Source organism: Gossypium arboreum, chromosome 7 (assembly GCF_025698485.1).
Source record: "Gossypium arboreum isolate Shixiya-1 chromosome 7, ASM2569848v2, whole genome shotgun sequence".
In the NCBI taxonomy this organism is placed as follows: domain Eukaryota; kingdom Viridiplantae; phylum Streptophyta; class Magnoliopsida; order Malvales; family Malvaceae; genus Gossypium; species Gossypium arboreum.
This window is the reverse complement of record NC_069076.1, coordinates 2,042,189-2,056,856: the sequence shown is the minus strand read 5'-3', so window position 1 is coordinate 2,056,856 and position 14,668 is coordinate 2,042,189. Positions and strand designations below refer to the sequence as shown.

Sequence of the window (14,668 nt, the reverse complement as noted above, 5' to 3'; positions counted from 1 at the left end):
GATTTGTGTTTTTCTCTTCTAACAATATTATATTCAAAGTTTAAATATACATTTACTCTTTCAAAGTACAATATATCTTATTACTGTACTCAATACTAGTTAACTTTTCAGCTACTTTACAAACTTATACCATTAATACTAGAATTCATAAATGAAACACTAATACTATAGTGATATATTCATTATTTCTTCTTCAATGAAAGATGGAAAGGTCCACAAGATCATATACCAAGCCTAACTCTTAAATCATTGTCTCAAACGCGTAGGGAAAATCAGATTTAAAGTGTTAATGCTATAAGATTTCAAGCTCCATAAATAAGATATGCTTTATAGAAATTAGTTGAAGTTAGTGATGATTTTAAAGTCAAAAGCGAAGCTAAATGTTTAATAACATATGAGTTTGAAACTTTTGAGTTTTTGTTGGGCATGACTATTTGGTATGAAATATTATTTCTCGTGAATCCTGTTAGTAAAATTTTACAATCGAAAGATATATGAATTGATGTATTTACTGCCTATAAACGTGTTATCATTTATAGTAAAAATATCACACCCAAAAATATAAGAAATTAAATCGGCGATGTCCGCAAGCATACGGGTCAAATTGTAATATAGTTTAGTACAACAAAATATTTAGAAGTATTTCGAGGATTATACCCAAGGGATTGCATATTGGAGAAATTAATATTAAATTAATTACAGAAAATAATTACTAATCGAATCGAGTCACATATTAGTAGTGTTAGTCCAAATTAAGAGTTTTATTAAACTAATTAAATTATTAAACCTAAATTATCCTAATGGACTTTCCTATTCCTAGTGTTGACTATATGAACCTCTAGTCTATAATCGATTAAATCCCTACTTAATAAACAAAAGATTAACTAATTTTGAAATTCGGGTTTTAATATGAATTAGCGATTAACTACCAAATATTACCTCCCGACCTTTACTAATTAATTAATCGATGAATACTCGCTTATCTCCCAATCTCACTTTCTCCGCCAAGATAAACTATGATTTACTCGGTTCAACTTATCTCCCGATCTCGTCTCCCTTATGATAACTTCCTAGGATTTTCAAGTCTAGGATTTAGAAACGCATAATTTATACCAACTAATCCTATTATGAACCCATATTCTTTTGTTAATTAATCGGCTCAATTAATTACTTAGCTCAATTAACGAATCATGCAAGATATGAAATAACATAAGAAATTATTTTGATATTCATACAACAGTTAATTGATCAAGTTAACAAAGCATAAATAAAAGAATAAAGAAAGAGATAGGAGAATGCTCATGAATATTATTGAAGCTTGATTCTGGAGCAATCTCCACTCACTATTGTCTTCATATCGGAATAGAAAAGCTCCGAATAAAACACAAAAGAAAAGGAAACTAAAAAAAATGTATTTGATGAATGAGTTGATGGATTGATGCTCTCATTTGTGTACAAAAGCCTCTTATTTATAGGTTAAAATATGTGCACTTTATGTTCTATATGCCCTTGATATTTTGGGAGAAAGTAAGAAATAAAATGTCTAAGAATCTGTCAAAATACGGTTGCCGATGTCATCCTTGGTTGTAACTCATGTTCAGGCTTTATGACTCAACATAAGTTGATGTGGCTCAACACAAGGCTGCATACACAAACATTGCGTGTTGTGCCATGTAAGATATTTTGTGGCTTTGGATGTTCTTCTCATGTTTTTATGGTTCAGGAAGCTTGTGTCACTCACCCTAGATTATTATGTCAATTGAGTCTAAAATTAAGTCTATTGCACGTTTAAATATCCAAATTAATCGTACCTAAGGCCTATATCAACTTAATAAGTCATCAACACCAAAAAAATGTGTTTAATCAATTAATACTAAAAATATAATAATTAATTATAAAATGCTTAGAAAATAAACTCGTTAAATACGAAAATGACTTAAAATATCTACTACAAGTGACGTCAAGTCGAACAATTAAAAGGTCTTCTTTCATATTTTTTTAAATATAGGAAAGATGAATTCCAAAATACTTTGACGTGTACTAAAGATAGATCTATCGAGATGGAGACAGAACCTAAATTTCATGAAAATTGCATTATTCGTAGAAATAAACGATTTGATAAGAATGTTGATAATGAAGTAATAAAATTTCCTCAAAATCTTTTAGAATCTATTATTTTTATACCCAGAATAACAAATAATTTCTTCACTCCAAAATAGATTTGAACAATTTAAAAACATAAAGAATTTTTTTGTTTTTATTATTCAATTTAGAAAAATTAAAGTCACTAGATGATGAGAGTCTAAAATATAGTCTAAATCTTGAAAATTCTTTACAATATGGAAGTTATATATTATAAATTTTATATTATTTTTAACCTAATTTATGTATAAAACGAGTTATAACATACTATAAGGTTTTCTCCAAATTAAGTTTATATAAATTTTTATAATTAAGCTACATAATGTTTGCACCGTGAAGAACTATATCAAGAACCAATAAATAATGATAAGGAATATATATCAAAGCAATGCAATATTTTGCCTAGGGACCTAGGTATCTGTACCCAAGGCCTTGGGTATTGGAACTTGGTCCTTGTACTATTTGAATTTTACATTCTACCAAATTATTGTAGCGGTATTGATACGTATCATTCAACCTTAACATCAACTGAAAAAATTTAAGCTAAATTACTTAATAAGCTACACTAAGAAATTGGATTAAGTTAGTACAAACTAAATTATCAAGTTTCTACAACTTTTTCCTTTGCCTTGACATTTGATGTCTTGACCATGTCTTTAGCTACAACAATCAATCAAAACAAGAAAACAAGGTTAGGAAAATCATATTCAAGCATTAAAACACCAAAATCTATCAATGGAATGTAATGCTATATAATAAGACACTTTCTCGCTTTTATTGAAAACTCAAGAAAACTTTACTCTAGCCCAGACTAACCTAAAATCTAACATTCGATTCAATATTAGTAACTTCTAAACATCCTAAATTTACAAAAAAATAATAATAATAATAAAGAAAAGAAAAGAGCTATATCCCTTTTCACACTAAAATCTTCTAACCTTTTTACAATGACAACTCAAGAAATCTTTAATCAAACTGTATTCTAGCTTAAATTTTAGCTATCTCACTCATTTCAAACAATATTGTAATTAAGAAACACGAAGAGAAATTCAGTTTCAAGCTCTTTCTCTCTATATATACATGGAAAATCTCGAAAAATGAAAGAAAATGAAGATATAATCAAAACTCATGTTTTAAAAATCGAAAATCATAAATTAATTGTTGTAGAAATAAAGTTTAAACCAAGAAAATAACTAGTTTCTCCTTTTTCAAAAATCAAAGTAAACAGCTTATCAATATGAAATCTTGAAAAAAAAAATACTAAATTCAATGAAGAGAGAATTTGGATGGAAGAGAAAATGGTTTTCCTGAAAATGAGAATGGAACAATCGTTCACTCTAACTAATTTACAAAAAGGAAATATTGCTAAAATAGGCTTGATCAAATTGCAACTTAAGGATATCTATCTCTCTAAATCACCCTTCTTAATATTCACACATTAACCTCACTAATTTGCTAACTTTATAACTTAGTCCATAAGTTTTAATTACTAACCAAAAATGATCCAGTTTAAAGAATCTAACCAAAAATCGAATTTTTAATATCACTAAATATCGAATTGTTATATTTTAAAAGTTATTCTCGTGATAATTAAACTTTTTTTAATAAAAGGGCAAACCTTTTTGAGTCAGGCCAAACATTTTTAAATGGTCAAACAGAATTTTGAAACTTTTATTTAAATCCCTCCAAAAATTTTAAAATTTTTAATCAAACCCCCTGATTTTTTAAAAATTCTCATTAAACTCGAAATTTTAAATATTTTTAATTAAACCCCGAAACATAATCCCAAGTCCCCTATCCAAAATCCAAAAGGGAAATCTTATCCAAAGCGTGAGGATGAACATTTTATTTGCAATTTCCTGTCTGAACAAACAACCTTATCCTTTTCTCAATCTCAAAACTTTTTATTTGACCAAAAGTTCCATTGCCCCTTTTTGTTCCTCAAAAACCTTTGATACATTACTACTGTTACATTATCTTTTAATATGTCGACTATCATCTTTTTCAATTGTTGCTCTTCTTTGACTGCCTCCAAATTGATTAATCCAAGAATACCCACTAAAGGTTCAAGCTTTCTAAGGACTCACAAGAGTTTTTCATGGTGGAATAGGCACTTCTTGCCCAAATGTACTTCCCAGAAGCATGTTCAATGTCAGCTTCAAAATGGGCAGGTTGGGTTTCTTTTCTTTTGTCTACTTTAGTTTGATAGTTTTTTAATATGGCGTTTATTGCTTTTTGAGTTATGATGCTACATTTTAGGGTTTAGCTTTGATTCAGAAGTGAAAACCGAACATTATATATGTATTTGATCAAATAATATGCCTAGTGGATGATACTACTTTGAATTTTAGGTGATATATATATAGTCCATTGGTGAGTCATTTGATCAAACACTTGCAATCCCAAAGATTGGTTTTTTATTGCATTGATGTGATACAAAGTTTGTTTTTTTTTTTTTCAGCAGAAAATGAGGTCATTTTCACTGAAGGAATGTGCAATCTCAGTTGCTTTGGCTGCTGGATTGATAATTGGAATGCCATCATTGGATTCATCTCCTATGGCTTATGCAGCTAATCCTTCATTGCCCGATTTATCGGTTTTAATCTCGGGGCCTCCTATAAAGGACCCTGGAGCATTGTTGAGATATGCACTGCCAATTGATAATAAAGCTATAAGAGAAGTACAAAAGCCACTTGAAGATATAACAGAGAGTCTCAAGGTTGCCGGTGTCAGGGGGCTTGATTCTGTTGAGAGAGTAAGACTCCCTAGCTTTAAACTTACTTTGCCGTATTCATGATAACCAATGCTCATCTTTTGTGTAAAATGTAGAATGTGAAGCAAGCATCTCGATCCCTCAAGCAAGGGAAAAGTTTAATTATCTCAGGATTAGCTGAATCAAAGAAGGACCATGGAGTGGAATTGCTTGATAAGCTTGAAATCGGGATGGAAGAACTACAACAGATTGTGGAGGATCGGAATAGAGATGCAGTGGCACCTAAACAGAAGGAGCTGCTTAAATATGTTGGAGAGTGAGTATCTCAATCAAAATTTAGTGCTGTAGGTTAGCTTTTTTCTGCTTAGTATTATACACCTTCGAACAAAGCTTGGATATTAAAAGGTTTATAATGCTTTAATATCCGGTAGCTCTGCAAAGTTAACTGAAAAATACCTTGTACATGGTAGTTTTCCAAAGTTGTGGTCGAGTGAAGTCAGCATTGATTCGTATGTGCAGTCCCTCCGTGTTGCCTAATATGCTTTGAATTTATTGGTAAAATGCTTCAAATTTAATTGAAGCGCACTGAAAACATTTAACAAGAACATAGTTTACCTAATTCTGTGTTTGACTTTGACCTGCCATATAGTGGTCAAGTTGTATGATTTGCTCATCGTGCGAGGCAAATTTAATCCCATGTTTGTCTTTCATTTTAGACACATTTTCAAGCATGGGTATAGGGATATAACCTTACAAAGACCCTCTAAATACATGGAACGTACATATCCATTTCCGACACTCCCAAATCCAAGTAACAAAGATAACAAGTGTACCAAAATGGGTTGATGTCTACAACTGCAAATGTGTGTAGTGACCTGTTGCCACTGAGTGAGGCCAGAGTCGGTGAAAATTGCTGTACTAACAAAATTTAAGGGCTTTCTGAGGTGCGAGTAGGCTGCTCGTATTGCCTTAAAAACTGTATAATATTTTAATCATAGAAGTTGAGGAGGACTTAAAAAGTTAAGTCTCTTAAATTATTCTCATAGATACCTTGTCATTGACTGCAGCTGAGATCTTCCTCGGGCATTGGATTTCTGCAGTGTTGAAGAGGATATGGTGGATAGCTTCCCGTATGAAGTACCCGAAGAATATCGAAGTATGCCTCTTTTGAAGGGAAGAGCAGCTGTGGATATGAAGGTGAAAGTCAAGGACAACCCGAATTTGGAGGAGTGTGTATTCCATATAGTCCTTGACGGGTATAATGCCCCGGTAACCGCTGGGAACTTTGTTGATTTGGTGCAAAGACATTTCTATGACAGCATGGAAATTCAGAGAGGTAAGGTCTGATTCTGCTGTATTATGCTCGTTGCCTTGCGGATGGAAGTTCCCAAAGGTCATTGTATTATTGTTTCTTTATCTGTCGTAGTATTAACAAAATAGAACAAAATGAAACACGTTTTTACTATATTTGAGGTAGATATCTGTACATATTATTGACAACAAAGATGCCTAGAATTTTAAACCTCCTTGTATTTGCTGCAGCGGACGGATTTGTTGTCCAAACCGGAGATCCTGAAGGTCCAGCGGAGGGCTTTATTGATCCTAGTACTGAGAAAACTCGAACAATACCATTAGAAATCATGGTTGATGGGGAAAAGGCACCTTTTTATGGATCGACACTGGAGGTAAGCTTTCTTTTTTCTCGCCTATTAAACCGTAGAGCCGGACAGAACAAAAGTTATATCAAATCCATGCTTTAATCAAAACCTTTAAAAGAGTATTGTATTTGTGTTTCGGACAGGAGCTTGGTCTATACAAAGCTCAAACAAAGCTTCCCTTCAATGCTTTCGGAACAATGGCAATGGCCCGAGATGTGAGAATTCATTAAACTTAATTTCTTCATCACCTGTTGGTATCATATATCTTTTCTCTTAACTTTCCCTTTATTTTCCGACAGGAGTTCGAGAATAATTCCGCTTCTAGCCAGGTATTCTGGCTATTGAAAGAAAGCGAACTAACACCGAGTAATGCTAATATATTGGACGGTCGCTATGCGGTGTTCGGATACGTGACGGAAAATGAAGATTTTTTGGCAGACCTAAAGGTTGGTGATGTTATAGAGTCAATTCAAGTGGTTTCTGGTCTGGAAAACTTGGTTAATCCAAGTTATAAGATAGCTGGTTAAAACCCATTTTGTAGTTTTTGAAGTTAAAAATGATTTAAGTTTACTTGATGTGCTTAATTTCATTCATTTCAAACTCAGAATGTATTGTTCTGTTGAACTATTACATTACTACTCTCTTTCTCTTTTGGTTTTAAATAAAATGTGATGATTTAGTCTTTTTGGAATCAAAGCTGTTTTTATGCTACACTGATTTGCATTTATGAATTTACTTCAATTCATTTCTGATTCGTGCATTCTATACCTTATAATTGCATAATTTTTTTCCGTAATCGTTTACTTTGGCATCTGAACTTGGCAATTAAATTAGTTTTGGATTACGTCAATATTTGAGTATGCGATTAGTGTTTTTGAAATATGATTATTGGCCAATTAGACCAATTGAACCGAGAATTGACTGGTATACTGGTTCAAACAAAGAGGTTAGACCTATTTAATTGGAAACGGCTCAAAATTGATAAATATTGAAACTAGAACAAGAACCGAAAGTTTAACTGGCTTAATAATTTTTATTTATTTTAGACTAATTAGATTATTACGGTTATTATTATAGATTTAAGATATTAAGAAAATTAATTTAATATTTTCATTAATTTCTAAAACACTAAAACCTCAAATATTCTATTTAAAACTCTAAATTAAAATTTTAAAAATTCCATTAAAGTAATTTAGTTTTTAAATGCGTTTCATAATTTAAAATAGAATGTTATTTTTAATAGAAAAATATTGAAAATAATAAATAGATAAGAGCTATTTATTTCATAATGAACAATGAAGATGAAATAACAAATCAACGATATGATCATTTAAATTGATTACTTTGTTTAAGATATTGAACTCGAATTTCACATTATTCATGATTCAATATTTATTTTTTAGATTCATAATATGAAGAATAAATTTATATATATATTTTAGATTCATAATATGAAGAATATAATTTATTTCGGAATTTTATTATGTATAAAATGTTATTTAAGAAAAAATTTTGTTTAAAATTTTAAAATACAAGGATACAAATGTAAAATAAGAAGTTGCCTAATTTATAAAAATTCAAAATAATTTTTATTTTAATAGTAAAATATGTTAACCAAAAATTGAAAATTAACCAATTTTCAAATTGGAACCATTTTCAGGTGTAGCATAAAAGAAAGAACAGAAAAGCTTTACAAAAAGGTAAGTTTAAAATAGCAGAAATTGTGAAACATTTTCTTAGTCAATAAACTCCACAATTTTGGATCTTACATTGCATTCCCATCTTTCCATTTTCAATTCAATATGAATCAATTGGAACCCTAATCCCTGACTACATATCTTTAGGGTTCAACCATTATCACGGTCCTCGATATCTCCGAAAACATAAACAACCTTGAGCTTGATCATATGGGATCATGCCTCCACCTTTCGATGTATCTATCGCCTCAATCATCGACACCACTTCGTCCATCTCCGGTCTTTTGTCCGGGTTGGCATCCCAACATCGCTTCATTACGTTTGCAAGTGAACTTGGACAGCAACGAGGTATTTCCGGCCTTAGATTCTGTGAAAGTTTAAAATGTTCATGTATGATTGATATATAATCATTGGAGTCTTGTAGCTTCCGAAACCGAGGTAGATTTATTTACCTGGCGGACGACAGCTGACGTCACTTCCGAGAAGCTGAGATCGGGATATGGCATGTCACAGCAGTATATTTCCCATAAACAGATACCGAAACTATACACATCGCACTTTCTATTGTAGGGATTGCCGTTAAGGACCTGTCTCATTTCAATTCATCAATGTTAGATGATATATCAGAACGATGCCTGAAAAGAAGTCGGTATGCAAACTCGCTTAACCAAAACGGAATTATCGATGATCACATGGAAGTAGCAACAACCGGCCCTCTCTCATTCTAACTAGAATTTTTGTTCTGCTGACTATAATAGCAAACCGACCATTTACAAGCAAGAGAGAAAGAGCAAAATTTAAAAGTACATAATGCAGTATAGTGCATACCTCGGGTGCCATGTAACCAAGTGTTCCGGTCTCTCCGGTCATGTCATTAGGGTTTGAAGCCTCAAGACGAGCAACCCCGAAATCGGCTATTTTCACAGTTCGTGTCTTGTCCAAAAGCATGTTTTCAGTTTTGACATCTCTATGGACAATCTTCTTGGAATGAAGATAGCTTAACCTAAAAAAGTTTAGAAAGCAGCAGTGTCAACGAAAATGATCCGGGAACTTCATTTGTGTATTGTGAATCTAAGAGAACAAAATAGAGTACAGATAAGGCACAGGAATTTGACCCTCGTGCGAGATCTAGTGCCAATTGAACGACTACTTTAAAGGCCAGCTTCCTTCTCCTATTCTTTATCAGGTAAGACTTCAATGCACCCCCAGGACAATATTCAACAACAACACAACACATGTTACTCGGCATGCCGATTTGACCATTTTCTGTTTGTATGTTCAAGTCCGATGAGCCCATTGTTGCCCCTATGAACTGTATAAGAAATGTAGAACACAGATTATAGACAAATGTAAGCATCCAACCAATAAAACAGACTATTAAACTAGGCTACTTTAATTTGATTTCAATGATGTGGAAAAGAGTGAAGAAACCCGAAAAAGGTAACAATACAAGATAAGAACCATTACCTTTGTTACATTAGGATGATCAAGCTTATGCCACACGGCAACTTCTTGTGTAAAAGCTGCTCGAAGTGAAGATATTTCAGCCACTGATCTGTGACCCTCTTCTCCCCAGTCGAGAAGTTTAACTAAGCATGATGGAAGAAAAAACAGGGGATAAGTAAACATTTACAAACAACACAAGCAAAGGTCCAACATCGACTTTCCATTTTTCACAAACAGAAAATACTTTGGATCGTATTTTCTAATAGATAAGGTCCATTTGGCAGCTTTATGGCTAGCCAAAATATGAAAGTTCACAATGTCAATGAGGCTCTTTCAATTTTTCTAGCTTTTTATCACCAAAAAGTTACGATAAAAGACGAGTGCATATCAGCAATAAATTAGAACACATGAAAGTTTCTAAAAAGGTGTAACATCATTTAAGGCAGGGCAACTAACAACCACTTCAAAAGAAATCTTGTGAATCACAGATTTACAGAAGTTAGATCAGCAAATTTTGATCACAAACTAGTTTGTGAAAAAAGGAAATTGTTTGCTACATTAACAAATCGATCGTTTTCATGTAGAGATAGATGTTTCTTCTTGTTCACTATTAGGTGTACTATGCGTTGGCATTGTTGTTGGTCTTAGCACCAACTTATTAAAACTTGAAAGATTTCAAAGTTCTGGGTAAAAGTAACATATAGGCGAATTGCATTTTGGCCCCTCTACTAAAAAAGTGGACAAATTAGTCTCTATACATTACATCAAAAAGCAAACCAGTACTATTAAAAATTTCATCTATTAAAAACTAGTGTTGTTTCTCTGGTTATTCCGTCAACCACGCCAATTAAAAATTTCATCTATTAAAAACTAGTGTTGTTTCTCTCGTTATTCCTTCAAACCATGCCAATTTTTAACGGTTAAAATGCCTGTTTGTCTGACTCCTGTACTAGGGGCCTCCATGATACTTTTACCCAAAGTTCTAGTTTCTTTTTCCTGCATTTTCTCAGCAGCCAAACAAATGTTACAGTTGAAATAAGATCCATCAAAACAGTAGCTGAAGAGCTTATAAACATTAAAACATTAGATCCCCTTAAACACCCTTAAAATATTGAATTACACACTAATTAAATCAAGCCTTGTAGAATTCAATAATCAACACTATTGTCCTAACATCTCAACCTTGAATGCTTAATGCATATCCTTAACACTATTTCATGCACGGAAAAATTCATTTCAAGATGGGGTTTCAAAGAAACCAAAAGAGAAACAGAAGAACAAGTGAAACGAGATCTCTATAGTTTCATAATCACCAACCAAGCGAACATAAATTTGAGAAATGGGTACTAAAAAAAAAAAAAAAAAACTTAAAGAGGAAAAAAAGTTGAATACCAGCAACATCTTGGCCATCATAAATACCACGGTGAACAGTACCAAAAGTACCACGAGCTATTACACTTTTGATGATAAGCTTAGAAGGATCAATCTCCCACTCTTGTCTTCTCACAGTGTTGCTGCTTGACCTGAGCTGTTCTCCGCCGCCGCCGCCGCCGCCGTCCTCACCTTCTTCTTTCCTGTTCTTATTCTTCTCCATTGTCCATGCTCTACTAAGATGCCTTTGAAGTTGCTCATCTAAGCTCTTCAGATCTATCTGATCTGCTCTTACATACCCTCCTCCACTTTCACTTTTCTGCTCCTTCATCTTCTCAAAAAACCCAAACCAAAAAAACACAAATTTATTCTTCAAAATCTATCTTTTCTTCAAGTTTTTCTTCACTTTCACTTACTTGTTTGAGCTATTTCTGATTCTGTGTCTCTATCAAAAATCTCAACTGAAAACTAGAGAACTCAATCCTGATCTAAAATACAAATATATATATAATATAATAAAATATTATAGTTTGTTTTTAATTCACCATGTTAATTTTTCTGTGTAAGATTATAAAATTCCATCAAAATAATTTCTTTCCAATATATATAAATAAGGGAAGGAAAGAAAAGACTGGTTTTTTTTTTTTAAATAATTTTGTTTATTTGTTTGTTTCAAAAGCTCAGAGAAGAGGCATGTGAGCACATGGATTTTGCCTGAAGGCGACGTGTGTTGTTGTGACCCATTTCCAATTTTTTTTCTTCTTTTTTATGCATCAAGCAATAAGTTTTGGTTGTGTTGAGAATTTGAGATTTTAAGATGTTTTAATGAGTGTTTATCCATTGAAAGAAAACTTCATGATTTTTATCTAATTCAATATATAACTTTAATTTTAATTTAATTGTATATATTTAAAAAAATATTTTATGAATCATTCTCACTTCCTTCTTAATTCATTAATTAATTAATGATATTTTATCAAATTTTTTCATGTCATTCCTACATAATTTTGATAATATTTTTTACCACGAATCTTGAATCTAAAACCTTGAATTCCGAACCCCAAATCTAAAACCTAAACATTGAACCCAACATAAATTCTAAACCAAAACCTTAAACATTAAACATTAAACCTTGAACTTCGATCCATGGTTCAAGTTCGTTCGAGATTTAGGGTTCGAAATTTAAGGTTTGGGTTCAAGTTTTAGTTTGGAGTTTAGGGTTTAATCTTTGGGGTTCAAGGTAAAAAATACCAAAATTATGTCTCAATGACATGAAAAATTTTATTGAAATGTCATTAAATAATTAAAAATGGACAATAAATGATGTGATGGGAAGGGAAGGGTCCATAAAATAATTTCTCCATTTAAAAGAGCAAATACATCAATTTATTTTTATTGTTATATTATACACATATAATTATTTTCCTTTAAAAATAGTACTATATTGATATTTGTGTTAGTAATTTAAGAAAATTAATATTTCATATATAAAATTACATGATATCAAAGTTGATATATAAATTGCACATTGAACCAAAATTCATGTGTAGTTTTGAGATTTATCCTATTTAAAATATTATACTTAAATTTATAAATTTAAAAGAGTTAATGACACTCAACATCCCCAAACTATAATTCTCATGCTGAATTGGTCCTCAAACTACAAAACATTCTAAGTATATTCCTAAATTATTGATGTTATATCAATTATATTCTTCTATTCTTAAAATCATTAATTTAACAGTTAAATAGCATATCACGTCTTTTGTGACATAATCTAAAAGACTTTATCTATTTAGTTAAATTTTAAATTCTTATTCATAGTCAAACATAAATTTGAATTTGAATTAAAATTTATTTTTAAGTATTAATTAAAAATCTAATTAAAATTTTAAAGTACTCAAATTAAATATTGAAATACTTATCAATGTTTATGAACATTCACTTTCTATAAGATTTCACAAACATAATTAAAATAATGATATATGTAACAACCTAATTTTTGGTGGGTCGAAAAACTCGTTTTTGAAGTTGAATTACTAAATGAGATGATTAAGTTTAAAAGTGAAAATCTACGTCATCTATGATAGTGATAGATTAAATTATTTAGTAAAATTAGCAAGAATTGATTGATAATTATAATATTGGGACTAAATTGCAAACTATAAAAATTGAATAAATGAATAATGGAGGATTAATGTGGCAAATAAAACATGGTGATAAACACAATTTAACCAATGTTTTATTGACTTAGTGGATAAGTATGACTACTATCATTAAACCAATTATAATTTAAAATCATGACTAGAATATGAAGCTAGTGGGATGAAAGAGAATGGAATTTTCTCTTTTCCTTTCTAAATTCGGTAAAGAAACAAGCAAAGGAGAAAAGGGTTTTGGTTATTTGGATCCAAAATTAACAATCCAGGTGAGTTTTTCCTTTGAAATTTTTGTAGATTTTGCCTGTGGAAATCCTACTCTACTCCACCCATTAATTCGTTTTTACCATTATGTAATTTATTCTAAGATGCCATTGTTGAAACTGAAGTTGAATATCATGGATTGTTAGAGAATTATGTGGGAACGTTGAATTTAGTTAAATTTAATATTAGAGATCAAATTAAATAAATTAAAAATTGTTAAAAAGTTATGTCATGAATTGAAAGCTTGAGGTTCCTCTACTATATTTATTAAGTCCAATCAAAATTTGATTGGATGGACTGTCTGATATAAATGTTTTGAGTATTAGAGTAGTAAAGGACTAAATTAAATTGAATGCATTTATGTTTGATTTCATTGAATTATATTGAATTATGTGATTAATGTTGTGTCCATAATTATATTATCAAATGTAGCCAAAGGCGACGCTGGAACGTCAAAGGCGAAGGAAAAGGAAAAGACGGACGTCGTATAGCTTTAGTGGTGTATGCTTCTATAATTCAATTTTAATTTGCTTTCACAGATTAATTAGTCGTTATAATCAATATGACAATGCATCGAGGTAATGGTATCTTTCCCTTATAAACTTCGAATGATAGACTCGACTGGTGATATTGAAATAAATGATAAATTGTTTGAGACTATTTTGGATATGATTATGAATATTTGGACATTGATGTTATAATGATATATATTACAATGAAGATTATGATGTTAATGTTCCATTAAACGATGTTAGACGTAGTCCGGGTACAGTTGGCATGTCATAAGATCACTAATATAGTAATTTGCTAGCCATTTTTGCCGGCAACCCGGAATGGCAGAATAATCATATATTAAAAGTCACCGTTGTCGGGCAACTCGAGATGGCAAAATAAAATAGTCCTAATTTCATAGGGATGTGGACTTTTTCGATATATATAGAGAGAGAGAGATCTGAGTATCTGTTCTAATATATATCGTCAGATAATAAGGGTCAAAACGAATAAGCACAAATTAATAAGAAAGTTGGAAAAATTTATTTGTTGAGTTAAAGTAGTAAATATTAATGTAATTAATATTTATTTTTTATAATTACTTTATTTTATTCTTAATGAAATAGATCTGAATTATATTAGCACCGCTGAATATGGTATAGTTTTGTATATTTTCATGCGTAAGTCTCGAACGAGGTTTTCCGTAGGTTGGAAGTGTCAAAACAT

At 31.2% G+C, this 14,668-nt stretch overlaps 2 protein-coding genes and 1 long non-coding RNA gene across 4 annotated transcripts; 2 read left to right on the top strand and 1 right to left on the bottom strand.

Annotated features, from left to right (window-relative positions):
- The first annotated feature begins 3,971 nt into the window (after window positions 1-3,971).
- On the top strand, window positions 3,972-7,209 carry LOC108468120 (peptidyl-prolyl cis-trans isomerase CYP38, chloroplastic-like). Of its 2 annotated transcripts, none has more exons than XM_017768990.2 (7): window positions 3,972-4,313; window positions 4,607-4,897; window positions 4,972-5,171; window positions 5,956-6,191; window positions 6,398-6,540; window positions 6,657-6,728; window positions 6,813-7,209. In XM_017768990.2, exons 1-7 carry the CDS (start codon window positions 4,128-4,130, stop codon window positions 7,038-7,040), a joined length of 1,356 nt encoding a protein of 451 aa, XP_017624479.1. In that variant the 5' UTR covers window positions 3,972-4,127; the 3' UTR covers window positions 7,041-7,209. The 2 variants fall into 2 exon arrangements, with proteins under 2 accessions (XP_017624479.1, XP_017624471.1); XM_017768982.2 differs by having other exon boundaries at window positions 4,604-4,897.
- Window positions 7,210-8,149: 940 nt separating this feature from the next.
- LOC108458165 (serine/threonine-protein kinase STY13-like) lies at window positions 8,150-11,816 on the bottom strand. Its single transcript, XM_017757838.2, has 6 exons — window positions 11,049-11,816; window positions 9,678-9,799; window positions 9,326-9,522; window positions 9,039-9,213; window positions 8,663-8,797; window positions 8,150-8,577 (listed from the first exon to the last, which is right to left on the bottom strand). Exons 1-6 carry the CDS (start codon window positions 11,356-11,358, stop codon window positions 8,371-8,373), a joined length of 1,146 nt encoding a protein of 381 aa, XP_017613327.1. The 5' UTR covers window positions 11,359-11,816; the 3' UTR covers window positions 8,150-8,370.
- A 1,503-nt stretch (window positions 11,817-13,319) lies between these two features.
- LOC128295251 (uncharacterized) lies at window positions 13,320-14,117 on the top strand. The gene is made up of 2 exons (XR_008285596.1): window positions 13,320-13,455; window positions 13,883-14,117. It is a non-coding gene; the product is annotated as an uncharacterized LOC128295251 (long non-coding RNA).
- Window positions 14,118-14,668: the final 551 nt, after the last annotated feature.